Source organism: Polyodon spathula, chromosome 5 (genome assembly GCF_017654505.1).
Source record: "Polyodon spathula isolate WHYD16114869_AA chromosome 5, ASM1765450v1, whole genome shotgun sequence".
In the NCBI taxonomy this organism is placed as follows: Eukaryota; Metazoa; Chordata; class Actinopteri; order Acipenseriformes; family Polyodontidae; genus Polyodon; species Polyodon spathula.
In genome coordinates, this window is record NC_054538.1 from 39,318,321 (window position 1) to 39,338,118 (window position 19,798).

Genomic DNA, 19,798 nt, shown 5'->3' on the forward strand with positions numbered 1-19,798 from the left:
TGAGTTTGCTAGTGGTTCTCTGACCTCTGTTTTAGTTATTCTATCTTCGTTATTTGAAAAGACTAAATCAAGGCATGCCTCCCCTCTAGTCAGTGCCTTGACAAATTGTGTTAGGAAGCAGTCATTTGTCATTTCCACCATTTCTATTTCATCCTTTGTGCTACCCACCGGGTTTTCCCATTTTATTTGGGGGAAGTTGAAATCCCCCATTAGTATGGCTTCTCTGGCTTCTTCCGCTCACGCTTGCTATACTCATTGTTACAGATTATGTATTGCTCACACTGTCTTAATCTGGCAGTCTATAGCATGCTCCTATTATTATGCCCTTTGAATTTTTGGTCTTAAAATTCATGACCGCAGAATGGGTGGTAGGTGTTACAATGTTTAATATACACTCCGCATATCTCCTAAATCTTTGTGAGCTTGTAGAGGACTTTAATAAAATGGAATATACTGTAATATTAAAAATAATATTTGTAAGCCATTGACATATAATTTCTTCTTCTTCTTCTTCTTCTTCTTCTTCTTCTTCTTCTTCTTCTTCTTCTTCTTCTTCTTCTTCTTCTTCTTATTATTATTATTATTATAAACATTAGGAATTTAATGAATCACTTCACTATGTTAAGAATAAGTATATACAATTATTTATACAAACACTTATGGTATTTGAAAAGATAGCAGCATAATTCTAATTGTTGTTGGTCTTTGCTTTCCTGTTAACTCCATCCAACTCCTGAGAGCTTTAGTTCCTAGACACAAACTCTGCAATACAATATAAAGTACAGCCGTCATATAGATGCAGATGGAGAAAGTAGTGCTCCGGGTTGCCGATTCAGTCTTTTCATGCACACCACATTAAAAGGCTGTGTTTACCGAGTGTGCTAACCTGGTTTTTAAAATGGTTTTTTTCCTGTGGTGCTGATGACTGTTTCTGGTCTTTTCAATCAACAGACACCATGGGAATCTCGTTTAGGCAGGAAATGGTATCACAGGGTATCACTAGATTCCTGTAACTCCCTCTTCATGGATTGTAAATGTATGCAATGTTCAAGGCTTTTAAAGCGTGTCTTTGACTTGCTATGTTTTTGTTTCTATTGTAATATTAGTTTTTACATGTGGCTGAACTAGACCACCAAAGTGCTCACATAATTATGGTACTTTTACTTTAATAGTAAAAGTGAGCTGGTTCTTCATACAGGATATTCTCTTTAAATAAGCATATGGCAGAAGAAATTAATGCATCTTAACATACAAAAGGGAATAACACCTTTGCCTATGCATATTCTGAAATATTACTGCAGTGTCTGAAATACAATACTGCATTTTACAGGTCACATGAAGGAACATGGAAAGATTGGAAAGGCATAAGTTTGTACTGACGGGGTGAGTCGCTTCTTGGAAACTCCCAAAAAGTTTCACGCTTAGGATTCAGTGACCAATCATTGCTTTTCCAATTACTTTTGAGGTTTTCAATCTCCTTGTGTTCTATCATGTGAGCTTGAGGGTGAATGCAGGGATGCCCTTTTGAAATATCTGGAAAGGTGATTGGTCAAATTTGGTTTATAAGTAGCATTATAAAAGTCATACAAAAATACACATTTACCATAATATGTGCACCTTTTGTACAGGAGATTGTGAGGTTACACTATGTACATTTTCAGGGGTGGTATCTTCCCTGTTGGTCAGGTAAGAAAACAATGTAGCCACATAAGATGTATGATTCAATTCAAGTCCATTGATTTTGGTTGTCATGGAGCAGGTTACAATTATTTAAGTAATGTTTTCAACATGAACATGTTTTTAATATTAAGAAGGGCCATCAGTAGAAATAGGTTCTTATTGAAAGGATGCACTTTACAATCCTGCAATATACACCTAACCCACCCCCACACCCCACCACCCAACATCCAGGGCTCACTGGTCCCAGATGAAAAAGCCATTTGGGTCTAGCTGAAAATCAGGAAGTGAAGATGGATTGCATTCTTGTGACTGGTCCTAGCTGAAATGTCAGTGGCCTTCTGTTTATTTGTGTCCTGTAAACAGCTTTCACCTTTGTAGGACCAGACTTATTCGATTTGTTATTACTGGTGGTATTACCAGTTTAGAAATATACAGTATAACCATCTTTGAGTTATCTCCAAACATGCTGAGCAAAACAGAAAAATTATGACAAAATCTAATAAATTACCATTAACCCTCTTTATTATTGACTGACATCAATCATCACGAGTCACTTAAGCTTATATACTGTAACTACACAACAAAACAGGTGTACTGTTAATAAACTGTCCTTTATTGCTAAAATGTATGCAGTCTTATTTTGAGTTTGTTTAATATCTTTAGGTGGTGAATATTAAAGCATAATATCCATGCGATGTGAAACCGTATTTTAAATGCTGTTTAAAAAACTAAATTACCAGAAGGCACTGTATGTGTTTTGTTGGGTGCTTCCATCGTCAAAACAAAATCAACATTTCTTGTATTCTTTTATAAAATGCAGACAGATAAAAGCATAATGTTTTGGCAGACAAAATAGTAAACTTGTTATTCGAGTTCTAAACAAAAGCATCTGTGTATCATATCATCAAAACTTAGGAAAACTGGGTGCTGTAAAAACAACAGAGATTTAGTTATGATGTAATTTCCTTTGGATGAGAGTCATAGTTAAACCACCAGGGATTGGAACAAAGAATGAAGAATTACAGCCACACTAGTGAAATAACTGTAGATTAAAATATTATATATATATATATCTATATATATATATATATATATATATATATATATATATATATATGAGAGAGAGACAAACACACAGTAGAATCAATTATCCGATCTTTGTCTAAACAACTGAACGCACCTTTAGTCACGTGATGAATTATATGTGGTGTATTATGCACACAGCTGCTGCTGCTAAAAGGGCTACGAAATTTAGCTGCCAAAAAAAGGACCAGCAGACTAAGGCAAATGAAAGTTACAGAATTATTCAGACCACCAAAACCCTAGATGGAGCATTGTGTGCTTTAAATTGTTGAAATTGTTGCACTGGTTCTTGATTTTTCTTCTATTTCATCAGTAAAGGCTGGAGATCCTGTCTATGTTATTGAGCAGCTAAGAACTTTTATTTTATTCATTTCAATTGCAATGCCTTAACAGCAAGTATCAAAGTATAGAAACATTTTACTGAATTGTTTAAGTTCAATGATTCCTAAAGTTTTGTAATGTGTCAAAGCTGTACTGAATTGTAATCTTTGATTTTCAAAGTTTGGTATATAGTATGTTTAATTACAGTATTTCATTACCTTACTGAATTGCATTAATTTAATGATTTGTAAGCTTTGTAATTGTGTGTGCTTAATGTGATAGAATAGGTTACTAGCTATATATCATCAGTAGGTACTTGTGTATGTTAACTGTATTCTATAAATTATTAAAGGTACAGAAATTGTTATTAATACCTGTTCAATTATATATGCAAATCTGTTATGCAAACTATTATTGGTCCCAGCTAGTTGGATAATTGACTCTCTACTGTGTGTATATATAGTTTTCCCTGTGTTGCCCTGTAAGCCAGACAGCTTTCTTTTTTTTAAACCTTTTTGAACTGTACTTTACTGTTTGGACTGTTTGAAACATTTACAATATTTTACATCGTTCTGTACCAGCAACCAAGTTATAATTGCAAAATAGTGAAATATTGATAATCGGGTGCCAGGTTTCTGCATACATCCTGAACCCTGTATAACTGCAAAGACTGTTTATAATAGAATGAAAGTTTTTCAATTTTGCCAAAATGTTAAACGCCTGCATTGAAATGTATTTTTGAACATTTCTAGGGGTCAATTTCTTTATGCTTTATGTTGGAGTTAAAGAAAGAGGCAATGGAAATGAATGGAATTTGCAGTAACCGAAACTCATCTGTTCCATGTACTGTAATGGTACTTGACACAATCCTGGACTAGCATCTGTGTGTCAGATTTCCCTCATTCCCCACTAAGTGCTCCAAAACCTTGAAAACCCAGAGGGGTGCCAATGCATCCACCCCCCAGACATCAGATTGTGTTATTCCTGGGCAACGTGTCAAGTTTACTCTCGCCCCTATGCACCCTAGCATATTTGTTAGCCTCAGTCGTATGGATATCTACATTTTCATCACTTAAGTCTGATAGCTGGCACAAAGTTGTTTTTCTCCTGGTCTTTGACAAGGCACCCTTTCAAGTCTTAAAAGACATTTTCTATAAAGGGCAAAATAGGAATTAGGTTGCAAAACTGTTCTCAAAATGACATTATGTCACTGTCAGTAAAATAAAAATGCAGAATATGTGCTAAACTATCACAAAATGGGTATATTATCTGATGAAGGACTACACCTTTTATGGTAAATATAACCGGACACAGACACCCAGACAAAGTAGTAGAAGGTGATGAAAACGTGAAAACTTCACAGGAAACCAATAACTGGAAACAGGCTTTCAAAACTGGCCTTATTCTGTCTTTGTCCATCTTTGGGTCAAATCAATGTTGTTTGTGGACAAGCTGTTTGTTCATTGGAAAAATTCCAACAATGTCTTGGCTATAGCATTACTAAACCATAGACAAAGAAATGCACACTGCTTTATTGTAAAGACATTGAAAAACACTGTTGAAACGTTTGTCATTAAATTTATTGTTTATTTTAGTATTTCCATACTTAGAGGCTGCAGCTTTAACAAGCTTGTTACACAAAGAGCCATACATTAATTAACTTAATGGCAGCGGTACTTAGATTTACAAATCTGTCGATCAATTGAATGGACCTCTTTGTCATTCAATAAAGTGTAATGGCCATCAAGCTTTAATTATTTGTTCTAAAAGAACAGCTATTAGGAATCTAAACCAATAAACAGCTAACATTTTTTGTTCAAGACCTACTCATTAAATTCTCTAAATAGTAAAGCATATAAGATTGCAGTTGCATGTAAGATTTTTAGACGTATAACAAAAAATAAAATGTTCTGGTTTTACTAGTCAAAATTCCGGTTTCTCACAAGAACAACCGCTGCTCAGGATATTACATTTTCTCTGCATTAGTTTTCCACACTATCACAAGAAGCCCAAAAGCAAAAGTTTAATAGAGAAAGGCTTTCATTGTACTTTGAAAAAACTCTCAGACACTGAGATTTCGAATACCAGTGAGTAAATATCGGGCAGGTTTACACAGGAGATACAAGTTTGGAATGATTCCAGGGTAAAACAGGAAGGTTATAACAGTTGGTCTTGAGTTACGCAAAATCTTCTGGTGCCTCAGGTGGGTGGCAAGACCAGACAGAGAAAGGAACTGTATGCCTGCCAAAACAGAGAACAACAACTCAATCCTACTGCAGGTTGTATATAAGCACTGAAATAAAAAATACTTCAGGATAATGATGTATCCTTTTATTTGTTTTATTCTTGCAATGGTGTGGCTCCTCGAGCAATAACAGTAACAATGCAAGACTCAGACATGTTATTAACAAATCTCCTAATTTGTCTTCTTGTCTTAAATTATTACCGGATTGACAATGTCTGCTTACACAATCCACAACTGAAGCAGCCCAGGATTAACAGTGTAATATTGGGGAAAGTTTTAGTACCAATTTGCTGATGATATTAAGTTATGAACAGGATCTACTGTGACATCATAAAACATTTTTTAAAAAGTGCAAACCTATGCTTTAAAATGTCCTTGCCTATTACTAGCTTTCTTAACCTTGTATTGATAATGTTGCCTGTGCCAATCATTTGTGATTTTAAAACCTTAATTCTCATTTTTTAAGCAATTACTGAAGCTTGCAAAGGGTTAAATCAACATTCTCTCAGCTACCGTAGTTCCAGGTGGATCAGTTGAATCATTGATTACTAATTAAATTATCCAATTTCCATAACATCACAGAATACAAATCGTTAAGAAAATCCACAGGGACAAGCTTTTAGGAATGCGAGTCCCTTTAAGGCATTTTCTCCAACAGCCACTCTGGTTCAAATAAAAGGAGTGAACATAATGCACAATAAACGCGATCCTAACTAGAACTGCCAGCTGTTGACAGTCTAAGCAAAGGGAAATGTCATTATGAAAACCAAAACTGAAACAATGCAGCTTTTCGAGAGCCGGCTTTGGCCATTCAATCAACAATTTTTTTTTTTTAGTTTTTTGTTTGTGTTTAAAGCTTGTGAGTCATGCTATAATTTAGCTTGTTGAGAAAGTAACTATGAATGGTATACAGTATTCACAGTGACTGCAGACTGGCGTCATAATGAAAATATCATTGGCTAATTTAATGTGTGTGTGGAAACGACTGTTTCGTTAGTATATGTCTTTCAGAGCAGTATTTAACTTTGTTCTTGCTTTTTTATATTCCTTCCTTATAGATGCACCTCAGTGGTCCGATTGCAAAGCCAAGTCTTGCATAAATACATAACACAACACAATGCCAAAGGCAAATCTCTGATAAAAACAAACGTTGGGAATGAGAAAATATGTATTCCATCTAGGCTTAGCCATTACATTATTTTCATCAGGGTGTTATCCATTTGCTTTTCAAATTACTCTGATGGTTTAATCAATATGGTCAAACTAGATTAACTGTGTAAACTACAGATTCATAATTTTAACTTTGACACCAAATGTATAGTTCATTATAATAGTACACTCGAGGTCCCAATTATACTGTACCTTATCTAGTCCATTGTATTAAACCCATGGTTGTCTATGCAAGTTAACGGGTGGTTTTGGCATTGCAGCGCATTTGACAAACCCTGTATGCCCATCCTTATGGACTAACTATGTATTTAAAATTAGTTTAGTGCTGTACACTTTAACAACATCATTACCATGACCAGACCCAATGCTAAATTTATCTTCCAGAATATTCCTTTCTAAAAATAGCCATTGTGTAGCCAACACTACACTGATTCCACTCAGGATTACTTAAAGCTCTACAGTGCCAACCATACCTGTGTGTAATTATTTAACCTGATTTTTCTCCCTGTATAATTACTATATTTTCTCTCACTGCAGCCTCTCCAGAAACAGCTCAGGAAAAATGAAGGTCAGTGGGAGTCCTACAATCCCATCACCAAGCCAACTGCCTCTTTACACCTAGGAGATTGACAGGGGATGTCATTGAACTACCAGCCCCAAGAGCAGGGTTTCCCAATCCTGGTCCTGGGGGACCCCTGTGTCTGCTGGTTTTCATTTCAACTGAGTTCTCAGTTACTTAACAAAACCCTTAGCTGAACTAATAAAGTGCTTAGATAGACCTTTTAAATTGTTTTCAGCTCCTAAAAAGTTGCCAAATTCAAGTTACTTACACAACTGTATAGTTAACTTGAAATATCCAACTGTTCAAAAGTTGAAAACAATTTTAAAAAGTATAAAGCTCATGAGCAGTTCAATTTAGGGTTCAATTAAGTAATTGACAACTCGGTTGGAATAAAAACCAGCAGACACAGGGGTCCCCCAGGACCAGGATTGGGAAACCCTGCCCTACAGGACAAAAGCCGGCTGTGCAGGTGTCTGTAGGTGAAATCAGTGTGCTCACAAAGCCAATGCAATGCTTAGACAGGAACCAAGGAAGCAGGATGTGTTTCCATGGAAACAGATTGACTCATATTGGAGGTATACTATCATTATTAAAAAGGGGATTCATAATTCACACTGAGCCAAGTATCTCCTTGATATAGACCATTATAAACTACTGTAGATGCTTACAGTGCCAGTCAATTATAATTTTGCATCACAAACATTATAATAAAGATAAAAACCCTTGTTTAATACAAGAACTTGCGATTATCTAAAAATACAGACATGCACGGTTAATGTTACATCTGTTTAAACCAGAAAACACAAAGTATGTATTTAATTGATTTAAATTGTCATCTAAATACCAAAGCCATGGAACAACTGGAAAATCATGTAAAATCCTAGGGAGGGCACTGCTTAAATGGTAGTGATATTTAGATCCACCACCATTTAGATCAACTGTAATGAACCTGTATCTTTGAAAAAAACAGGACATGGTGTTTTTTACATGGTATTTTTGCAGTTTCACCATGCCTTTCCCACATTATGCATTTACCATAATTGACCCTAGTTTTCCATGTATTCAATATAGATTGCTGGTATTTATAATGTTTACCTAAAGCATGCTTAACCATGCTTCCACTGTGCTTTATTAAATTGTTACTTTGGCAAACTTTTAGAAGGGATATTACATTTTTATATACAAAGCAATAACAAGATTCTAAACAAACAAGAACTACAGTAGTACTGTAGAGCAATAAATAAACAGCAACACAATTGTAAAGAACAAAACACTTTATTACAGTCTTTTTAAGCCTGTCAAACACCAAAAGAAAGAGATGCTTTTTTTTTTTTTTTTTTTTTTTTTTTAAACAATTTAACTACATTCAAATTCATATGCTTTCGGGTTCCCTTTTTGGCGAACATTTTCTCCACAACTAGACTATTTAAAAAAATGATTGTGCCAAGAGCCCTCCTACATGTGCAAACTATATCTTACTGACAGCAATATAAGGGGGAAGGGAACTGAAATATGTAATGGTTAACCACACCCAGGTTACTGTAACATTTTAGCATGGCAATTTAAGTCTGTTTAAATATACAAAATAAAATGATACTTCCAATACAAGAAAAGAAAATTATGGTAAACTGTCAGCCTGTTAAAAATGCATAGCATTGGTGCAATATGCTTCCTACAGAATGGTAGCAAAGTTGATAACATAAATAATAACATTTTTTTTGTTGTTCCATAAGTTAATAGCATCCCTTAAACTAAAATCTACTGCTTTCCTGAATCTGTTAAAATCCATTAGCATCAGGTTTTCTAACTAAAAATGTATTCCTTATGAAATGTCATACTGTACATTTACAGCTGAAGGTTCTCTGCATTAACCTTGGATGTGTGATACCCACGCTAAAGTGCAAAAAGAAAAGAGATTATTTATCCTAAAATAAAAAGATCAGTCTTTCAGCCTTATTAACTTTTTTTTCTGGATTCAGCACAGTTGGGATTCTGAATAAATAATAAGTCTTGCTGATTACCCTTTTGAAAAGAATCTTTGTGGGAGAGAAGTCCCACATTGACATTTCAAGAAAAACATTTCCAGCATTACTGTTTTCTAAATAAAATGGATAGTATTAGGGGCAATGATACTTTAAAACAACCACTATTTGTACTTTTATAAGCATTCTACTGTGCATTCAGCATACTATTAAAAAGAAGTTCAGTTGACCTAGTATCCCCTTTTAAAAATAGGTTTGTAAATTACACTGACCAACTTCAACATTTTGAAAAAAACAAACAAAACAGCATATTACTATGTTTTAATTCCCCCAAATTCACATAAATGTCTGAAATTAAAACACTTTTTAAAAAGACCACTGTTACAAAATTGGTCACTGAAATTGCTAAGCATGCATTGAAAGGGTCACTGCTCTTGAAGAATGTGTATAGTGCTTTTATTAACATAAACTTTCAGAAGATGTTTGTGAATTTGTTGACACAGCAGGCACATTGGCTTCAGCTTTTGGCATACAAGAGTCAACAGAATTGCACTTAACTTTTAAGGTTCTGTTTAAACACTGGGATTTTTCAAAGCAAGGTACAGATGCAGTTTCTGTACTCTGAGAGCTGTTTTGTTTTCTATTGTGATTACCCTCTTTTACATGTTCCTCTTCATTAACTACATCTTTATGTGACTGGTCGGGACCACCAGGTTTATTTTCGCCATGGTCTTTTTGTTCCAAATCACAATTGTCTGTATTCTGGCTGATGGTTTTATCTGCTTCTAATAAGTCTTTGTTTTCTCCACTGCTACTAAGTTCTTTTTGGTTGTAGCACACGCTGTTCTGAGAAGCAGCTATGCCACGACACGGTTTTACTAAGAAACCCCTTTTCACGCTGAAAACTGTGCCAGACTCTTTTGGAACAGTCCTGTTGTGTTCCTCTACACAGCGGGAGCGTTGAGGTTCTGAAGCACCCACATTTTTGTGATGATGTTGTTGTAGCTGCTGTTGAAGCTGATGGACTGAATGCACACAATAATTTCTGAGTAGAGAGTTCGGAGCAGCAAGTCTTTTCCCTCTTCCTTGCAAACAGGCGTGGTGGTGGGGGTGAGCATGCTGAACGTGATGCACACGGCATTCCAAAGCTGGATGCGGCGTGTCCAAAGTGGACACTGGATTTTTAACTCTTGCAGATTTTCCAGTGGGGGGGGTGCATTGAAAACACAAGCAGTCTCCTATCTGCTGGCATGAATGGGGGTTCCACTGCATTCCTACATATTGGTGCTCTGCACAATTGCAGTTCATCTTAAGAGAAGAATATTGGCACATATGGGGTGGGTCTGAGCAGCTATGAAACCCCAGATCAGTGGTCCCACTTTTATCAGGTACATTCTTGTTGTACGGTTTATGTGTGCATGTATTCTGGGGTCTGCCATTATACAGTCTGGTGCAGACCTGTGTTTCTTCAGATGTTTTTTCCACTGCCTCACAACTGTGAGAAGCCAGAGGTTCCAGTTCATAATGCTCATGTTCCACATCTGAACCTCTGGGGTCTAGCTGATACTTGTTCATCTGGCACAATTTGTTGTGGCTTCTGGTGGCTGGAATTGTGGAAGAAGTGTGGGAATAAGCTTGACACTGCAGTTTTTTCGGCAGGGGAATCTGACCACAAGTACCTTGCGGTCCAATACATCTGCACATGCACTGAAAGAAAAAGGTGGCAAAAGCCCAGCTAATGACCATGATAAGCATCATAAAGGTTCCCAGCTGAGTGTAAGCCAAGACAGTCGATGGCATCATCATAGCTCCAGCCACAAATGTCGTCAGCGCAGCCATGGCAATAGCAGAGCCCATGCGACTTAAGGAGAAAACCACTTTGCCTTCTCGATCAGGCTCAGATGCAAGGCGGTAAGCCACTCCATAATGAACAGCAAAGTCCACTGACAGGCCTACAGCAACAGATATAGTCACAGACTCCAGAACATTTAGCTCCCATCCTAGAAGCACTAATGAACCCACTGTGACAAAAATTGTTCCAGCAATGGATATAATAGCATAGAGACTTATTATAATATTCCAGGTAGTAAGCAGCATCACAGAAAATGCAACTGCCACAGACAGACCCATAGCAATCAAAGTGCCATCTGATAAACTGTCCTGTAGGTCATAGAATTCCAGGTTGCTCACAAACCACCCATGACTCAAACCAACAGGCGCACTTTTCAGCTCTTCTTTGATCCAAGCATCCACCTCTCTGTAGAACTGGTGCATCTTTTCATAAGCTAACGTGAAGTGGTAAGTGCTCTGAAACTCCAGCACAACTGCTCTGATTGTATCGTTGATATCAAACCTTGGCCCAGGAGTCTTGCTATCAAGATGGTAGCCGGTACTCCTTTCAAGTTCCATGATTGCTCTCTTTATACAAAGTTCAAAGACCTCCTGCTTATAGGGGAAGATGGACTGGCTGCAGCAAGGGTAAACAGTTGCTTCATCACAGTCTTGATTTTCCATCCACTGTTTAAATGTCTCAATAAAGCAGCTGGTGAAGTCCTGCTCATCTGTTTGGTAAAAAAAAGTCTGGTTTCTCAGTTTCTGGCAAAAATTCAAAATCCAAAGTTGTGAGGCTGGACTGGCAATATTAAAATCACTGTCTAGTGCCAGTTTGCCTTTGTTTTTTGGGTTAAGGGGATCTCCATTGTCTTCTGGAGTGATACCCCAAATTATAGTGATGGGCATGTGCAGTTCCTCTCCATGGTGGACCCTTTCAAACATGAAAAGCTTTTTGTAGTCAGCATCATACCGCTCAAAAGGGTGGGAGGATCTGAAGACCTGAAACTCTGAAAGCTCGAGTGAAGGCAACTTCATTTTTGGGTTAACGCACACAATGTAGGCTCCGCCCACAGTGAAGGCAAGAAACCAAAACAGCCATATATAACGGAACTTAATCACAATGCAAGGCAGCACTTTCTCAAAGAATATCCTTGATGCTTCAGAGACAGTAAAAATAAACTTGTTAATCTTTTGGCACAGCAAGGTCCAGCAGCTTTTGGTGTTGAACATCCGCTGCTCAGGTTTCTTGATGCAGCTAAATGTGTTCAGGAGGTAACGTTCATGCAACACAACAACTGCTGGCAACCAGGTCACCATCAGAACATAATTGACCAAAATGGCAGTACCAGCATATACACCAAAGCACCGGATTGCAGTGATGTTACTGACATAGTTAGCATAGAAGGCGGCGGCAGTGGTAAAACTGGTGACGAACATGGAGAGGGCAGCATGCTGCAAAGTGATGCTCACTGTCTGTGAAAGTTCGGCATTAGGTTTATCAAATTTAGTGTAGTTCCAAACATCACACAGGACAAAGGCATCATCTGCACCTATCCCAACAAGGATGATCAACGCTGTGAGGTTCATGAAGGGGAAAAACTCAAAGTTAAAGGCGATGCAGTACAAGAAGTAGGAGACAATCAGGGAGCTAATGATTGCAAACATGGTCATCAAGGTAATGAACATGGACTTGGTGTAAACACACATGACTAAAAGAACAATGAGGATTGCGATGGCAGGATACAGAGTATCCATTAAAAGGTAGTCTTGAAATAAGGTATGTTTGATTCCAAACTCAATCCCTGTGATGGTTGTGATCCCATCAGAGCAGTTCCAATTTTCGAAATTGTCCAAGTATATCTTCATCATGCTTTCTCCCTTTTCGGTAGGGGAAAACAGCATGCTATACTTTAAAGATGGCATTACGTAATCTGCAGTCCTTGGACTCAAGAAGTCTTTGTCCACTAGGAAGTGGAGGATCTGGTAAACGGCATTGTATTTTGTACATTTTCGAGGCACATTTGTACACTTCAGCTGGTCTTTCCTTCGAGTCGCCATGTCCCAGCAGTCTGGTCCCAAGGTACCATTGTGGTAATACTTGGCACATGATCTGAGTATTTTCAGAGTATGAGAAACATCACGTTCTGTAATTTTTTGACAAGATGACCTATTGTTTAAAATAGCAATGTAGTTGCCCAATGTCCAGCTCGGGCAGCATGATTCATTAGTAGTCCGCTGGCAAAGGTTTCGATACTGTGGATGAGATCGAACCTGTAATTGATACAAAGATCTCAGATTATTACTCCGTTTCATATTTTTGCACATATATAGATAGATAATAAACTATATAGAATGAAGGCAAATTCAAGATAATTATCTAGGTTTTTTTTTTTTCTTTAAAAGTAGGTGATCAACTCCCCATTTTTTTCTAACATTTTAAATGTTTTTAATGCTGATTATAGCAGGCCAAAATCAAATAAAAGTATTTTTATATCTAGAAATACTTTGATTGAATGTATGGTATGACAAGATATTAGCCTTTTGGAGCACTTTATTTTTGGGGCAAGTCAATTTATAACACATAACGTGTCAATACAATTGTGACCCATTTTCTTTAACCTATTTTTAAGTATATAATAATACAGTTTGAAAAAGATGCGACTGGTTTCCATTAAAATAATCAAGACAGCGCTGGAAGTTGTTGCAGATCTGGGACATTAAACTCTTTTAACAAGTGAATACAATATGGATTTTATTTTATGTCTGCATTTTAAAATAAGTGTAACGTGCCAAGAAAACAGGGTAATACACATTTAATCAATAGAAAAACACCAACAGATGCATAATACAAAGATAAATGTGTAGACTAAATTGAACCATTTAATAAATGGAAGTACAGAAAAGAGTACTTTCATGGCTGGTTTCCAGTTCAATCACAACATTGTACAACATCAACTCATAGCAAAGGTGTAAATGAAATAAAGAGCATTGTACATGTTAATTGTCTCTCGAATAAGAGGAAAGGTACTTCAATATCTCAACACAGTTCTTAAATCAAATATCTGTAATGTGTAATACATACTGTATTTTTTAAATAACCTAATCTAATGTTATTAGCTTTGCCAGGACCATGACTGTAAGAATTTGTTTTTCCCTTGGTCACTTATGTCCATCTACAATTAGTACTTTAGTCTTCCAAAAAGTCAGTGCACATTTCCTCTGAATGGACTACCTCGAAACTACTGAATTTGGTATGCAGAGGCTTAGGACATGTTGTCTCATGTCATTGTTTTACTGTACAACCAACAGAGTGCGGAATACAACTTAAACAATGTAGGCAGTGTATGATATAATTAAATCTGATCTGACCTACTTGAGGACACAGCACTCTCTGGAGTTAGACAAAACACAGCACTGGCTGTGTCGATTCTTATTAGTTATATTTGTAGTAGTAGAAAGATATTGCTTTGATCCCCTTATTTTCTGTAACATCAAACAGTTTGGAATTCAGATTGCGATTGTGATTGATGATCAGCAAATTGTGCTGATAAATGCCTGTGAATGCATAACTAGAGCATTGCTCTGCGACATACTGCACTTCAACTTTAATGGCAGGCTTAAATTCAGCAGGAGCGGAATAACAGGAATATGTATTGAAAAGAAATCCTATCTGTGCAATTGTTTGATTTTGAGAAACAGGCTTAGACAGTAGATAAGAAGTCTCTAAGTATTCCTTTTTATTGAATTCAAACTAGAGAGCATCACAGATACAAGCTGTACTTACCCTTGCATTATCTAGATTGCACATTGATTTAATAGCTTGGATACTCCACAAGTTCTTCCCTTCTGCTGAGGTAAATACCACTCGAGAATATCGGTCATCTGTTTGAAAACAAAAGTGGGTAAATCAATAGTGTACTTTCAATTTATAGCACTGATTCAGTGCATAATACATGTAATCCAGTACATCTCTCTAACATAATCATGCACATTACTTTTTATTTAAGAATGACATGTCTTTTTCTCTTTTTTTAAAGAGATCTTTTTCATGGAAGAATGCCTTTTCAAGCTTTTTAAAATTAAACTGGAGGTACACAATGAAAACCTCACCCTTTTATTGGTATGACTTTCCTTTCATCGACGTTGGCCAACTGCACAACATTTTGTACACCAACCACTATGATGGTTTTACTATAGCTAAAAATCTATGTTGAGTTTCTTGAAAAAAAAAAACTTTTAAAAGGGGTTTACAGTTTGTATTTTACTAGTTCTTTTAGTTGAAAGAATTAAGTATATGACTGGGCCTGAATAATCCCAGTGTTCATTGCACTTAATTATGAAAAACTTTCTCACTAACAGCTTTATGATGGTAATTGACTGATAAAAGAACAGACTCCAGCAGTCCAGGTTAAGAAAAAAATAAATCAAAAATCTTAATTGTAATGACTGATGCATGGAGAATTATTTTTGAAAGACTCCAGAAAGGACTCCAGTCCCGCATATTGAAGTACTGCATATTTTTACCAGGAACATCACAGAAGAAGCTGTCCTTGTGGAAGTTCCAGGCAGCCTGTCTTTTGTCTCGCTCATGGTAATCATCTGACCGCCTGTCTTCCCGGTAACTGAAATGAGAAAAACAAAAAAAAAAACACACATTTAAGTGATTCGAAGACAGTAATACAAAAAGTATTTTATTTATTATTTCACAAGGACCCATTAACATGTTAATGTATTTTCAAAGAGAGGGCATTGAAAGATAGCAGTATCTGTCAGAGAGTTTATAAAAAGCAATTAATTACAACACTCTTTCATAACGAAAGCAGTTTGTTTAACCTAGCTAAAGCTACAGTTCGGGTTCAGTAGCGTTCAAACACCCAGTTCAAATCTGAATCGTTTAGGAAATGGCAGACTGACTGCAATGCCTGCCAAGTATAAGTGGCTAGAAAGGCTAAAGTTATATGATTATAGTGTACAATACAAAATATAATGTAGTCCAATTAATTTCCTTTTATTTCTAATAGGACCTTCAGAAGACAGGGCATGTCTTTCAGTAATCTCCTTTCTAATCAAAAATACATCATTAGTAAAATAAGGAAAGCAAAAATAATAGGTATTCCCTTTAGAATCAGCGTAAAAAATACATTAAAGAAAAACTCATCACTAATTGTGTGCTAAATCTGGAGACTGGACTTTCTTATTCTATTAGCAAAGAAGTTGTGTTAGATCAAACCCAGTGGGTGACGACTCCTGATTTAGAACCTTGTTGACAGTTCTGCATAGTGTAGATTTTACAAGGGTGATCTGTGCACAATTATCAACAGCAGGCTTTTGAATCGGCAATGCAGAATAAATTGGTTACAGAGATCCAAGGTTTACAATTCTGACAACACAGTAGATAAGACCAAAGCAAAATCAAATTACCTTTTTGCTTGCTCATCTGCATATTTAAATGGGTAGTTTGCTAGTGCTGCTTTGTATCCTGTATTTTTCACCATGTTGTTCCACGTAACAAGCCTCTGGCCAATTGCTGTACCTCTTGGTTCAAAGCCCTGTTGTAGAAATTCAGATGAGTTCAATTTACATTACACAATATTATGTTACAAATCCACGGAAACTTCTATACAAACAAACACTACCATTTCTGTCATAAATTAGTGCTGGGCCAAATATCCGAACAAAAATGTATTCATAGGCAAAAAATTAAAATCACTGATGCTTCTTCAGATTTGGGAAGTGAGTCAATCAAGGTCGATGCCATATTTTCCCACGTTAGCTGGTACTTTGTGAACGTTTGGGCAATTGCTGTACTGACGGAAACAATATCTACTTAGGATATCAAATACATACCTCTCTGCTAAACAGTTGTTGTCAAGCAAAGCACAGCGCTCTGACAAACTCATGAACGCAGTCATTCTGCGCTCTTTTTATTAATGCGTGTGTAAAAGCTTCATAAATGGATTGCTTGTCTCTCAGTTCACTTTATTGTTTTAGTTTAATGTGTCACTTATTTTTCAGGATGTTCTTTTATTGTCAGCGTGAACATGTACCTCAATCCAGCATTATTTGCAATGTTATGAATCCTCTGCCTCATCTAACCTACTTCTGCTATTTTTGCTTTTTGTATACTCGGAAACATTCATTTTATTTTGAATATTCATAAACTGATTTATGTTTTCTCCCCTTTCACTAAAAATATTATATTTTCATGTAAGTATTTCAATTTAGTTTTTGATCAAGCTAGTAGTTACTACAACCAGCAACTGCCACAGTAATCAGACTTTGATTGGCCAACATATAATCAGGTGATAGTGTGTTTGTGAAGTGATAGAGAACCACAGTTGAATGTTATTTGATCCTCTGACATCTAAACATCTGTTGTATCCTAGGATACAGTGTAGGGCTGCTTATTACAATGTCGGAGTCAAAATAAAACAGAATTTTAATCAAATTATTATGTATTTCCTAGAAAACAGTACCAGGATAACACTGAATAGACATAAATCTGGTGTAAATCAGTAAAAACTGATGTCCAGTTAAAAAAAATATCCTGTAATTTATCGGTAAAATTAGGAATAAATCAGAAATGCGGAACACTATCTATAAAGTAATAAACACTGGATAATGTAATAACTTAACAAATAATTTAATAAACATATCTGCCCTATAATGTAATTATTTTTTATGCATAATGTAATAACTCAGCTTGCCTGATAATGTAATGACCTGCCAACCAATAATGTAATAACTGCCATGCCACCATTGCAAACCTGCCCCGATGAGTCATCTGTGATCTCCAAGCATTGGTCCATGTAAATCTGATGATCTGTGACTGCTATATGCCTTCCTTATGTAGGCATATGGGCAAAACTACAAAAAGGTACAAATCCTGTCATGGCCGGGGAAAAAAAAATCAAGTCTTTTGTAACTAACAAAAACAAGATATTGGATATTGGCATACATGGTCAGAGATGTTTTTATATAGAATGGTTATTGAGTACATGAATTATGTACATCATGATGTCCATTATCATTTTTTGGGATTGTTCTTAAATATTTTCTATGTATTCTAACATCATGGAGACTATTGACTGATTCAATAAAACTGTGGTCAATAATATGTTTATTTTTAAAATACACTGATGTAATTTTTTTTTTTTTTTAGGCCAACCACTTAGCTTTCATGAAACACAAGTAAAAGGTTCATAAAAGAAGAAGACCACCTAAGCTGTTCTGCTTCAGTTTCAGTTGCCTGTATCTACGTTTTTTTTTTTAAACACAGCATTGTTATAGCCTACATAATAAACCATCATGCAAAATGCCGGTTTACAATATAGCTGAAATAAAAACTAAATAATAGCATTAATTGACAGGGGTGGGTGAAGGTTCCTAGTATATATTGGTGAATGAGGAAATGCCACCTGAAAGAGATATATTTTTTCATACTTTGCAATTAGACCTTAAACCTCATCACATGACAGGGAAAAATCTTTCCATTAGCCCAGAAGGTAAAACACACTGTCGGTAGCTCCCAAATTAATCAAATAAGATCAAAGTTAACCATCCAACAATCATTTGTGTAAACAAGTATTGTAATGAGGAAGAAGTAAACTCCCATTTTTAAACTTTACATGATTGGTGGGGATGCAAGGGTAAAAAACAATTACTTAATGGGATGGCCAATGTGTACTTGTAAATGAGACAGACCAAAGCATTGGTTATCTAATTCATTTCTATATTATGTCTTTGTACATATCTAAACAAATAGTCATGCCTATTAAAGTAAATAATGGTTTTATTACTGTATATACATTACATATGAAGAGCTTCATTCCAAAACTCGATAAACACCAATTTCACACTTTCTGGAGAGTATATCACTATAATGGACAGAACAACATCTCTGACCATGTATGCAAATATCTTCCTTTTGTTATTCCTAAAGACCTTTCCACCATCAGAGGATTTCTGCCTTTTTGCAATTTTGCCCACATGCTTACATAAGGAAGTCACAATAACAGTCACAGATGATCAGATTTACAAGGACAAATGCTTGGAGGTCACGGATGACTCATAGGGTCAGGTTTGCAATGGTGGCACAGCAGTTATTACATTATGCGTAAAAAAATATATATTACATTACAGGGCAGACATTTTTATTACATTATTTGAGTTATTACATTATCCGTTGATTATTACATTATAGCTTATTAATACATTATTGGTAAGTTATTCCATTAATAATTACATTATAGATTATTAATACATTATCGGTAAGTTATTCCATTAATAATCACATTAGAGCATTAATATATTATCGGTTAGTTATTCCATTAATGGTTGTTACAACCCAGTCTCCCTCTTTTCATTAATTATATGAAAGAGTTAAAGTTAATTCAAGTTAAAAAGTAATATTATTTAATAACATGCCAATGGATACTTTGCTTATTGCCAATACATGACAATGGCAGGGATTATAAAAATGAAAAATGCTGTTTACTTTATGTAGTGTTTTTTTTTTTTTTTAAATACACACAAGATTTTTAACCATAACTATTGTATAACAGCCTTTGTTTTGTAGTTAATTCACTAGGATAAGGCTTTCACAAGCTATTCTTACTTCTACTTCTTTAATATAATTTTGCAAGGGAATACTTGTCTGAATCTTGAACGGATATCTGAAAACGAAAATTCACCGTTTGTCCCAGCACTATCATAAAACCAATGATTTGTGGTATCTGCTAATAATTTAAACCTTTCCCCCTCGTCTTCATATTTTCCACATTCCTGGTTAGTATCCAAAATGACATTTGACATCTTCCAAGTCCACTCCCCATTTATATATTTTAATAGGTCACCATCATGGCCTACGAAGACAGCTTCTGAAAGCTCTTTCCTGTTTTCCCCAATTGTGAACAGCTGTTG

At 35.8% G+C, this 19,798-nt stretch overlaps 1 protein-coding gene across 1 annotated transcript in view; it reads right to left on the minus strand.

The window, feature by feature from the left end:
• Positions 1-7,837: 7,837 nt before the first annotated feature.
• Positions 7,838-19,798, minus strand: part of LOC121315947 (protein dispatched homolog 1-like) — a 43,860-nt gene continuing 31,899 nt past the window's right edge. The window contains exons 5-8 of the mRNA XM_041250571.1: positions 16,298-16,425; positions 15,401-15,498; positions 14,661-14,758; positions 7,838-13,147 (exon numbers count right to left, since the gene is read on the minus strand). Coding sequence (XP_041106505.1) covers positions 9,503-13,147; positions 14,661-14,758; positions 15,401-15,498; positions 16,298-16,425 — 3,969 coding nt within the window. The 3' untranslated portion in view covers positions 7,838-9,502. The remainder of the gene's footprint in view (positions 13,148-14,660; positions 14,759-15,400; positions 15,499-16,297; positions 16,426-19,798) is intronic.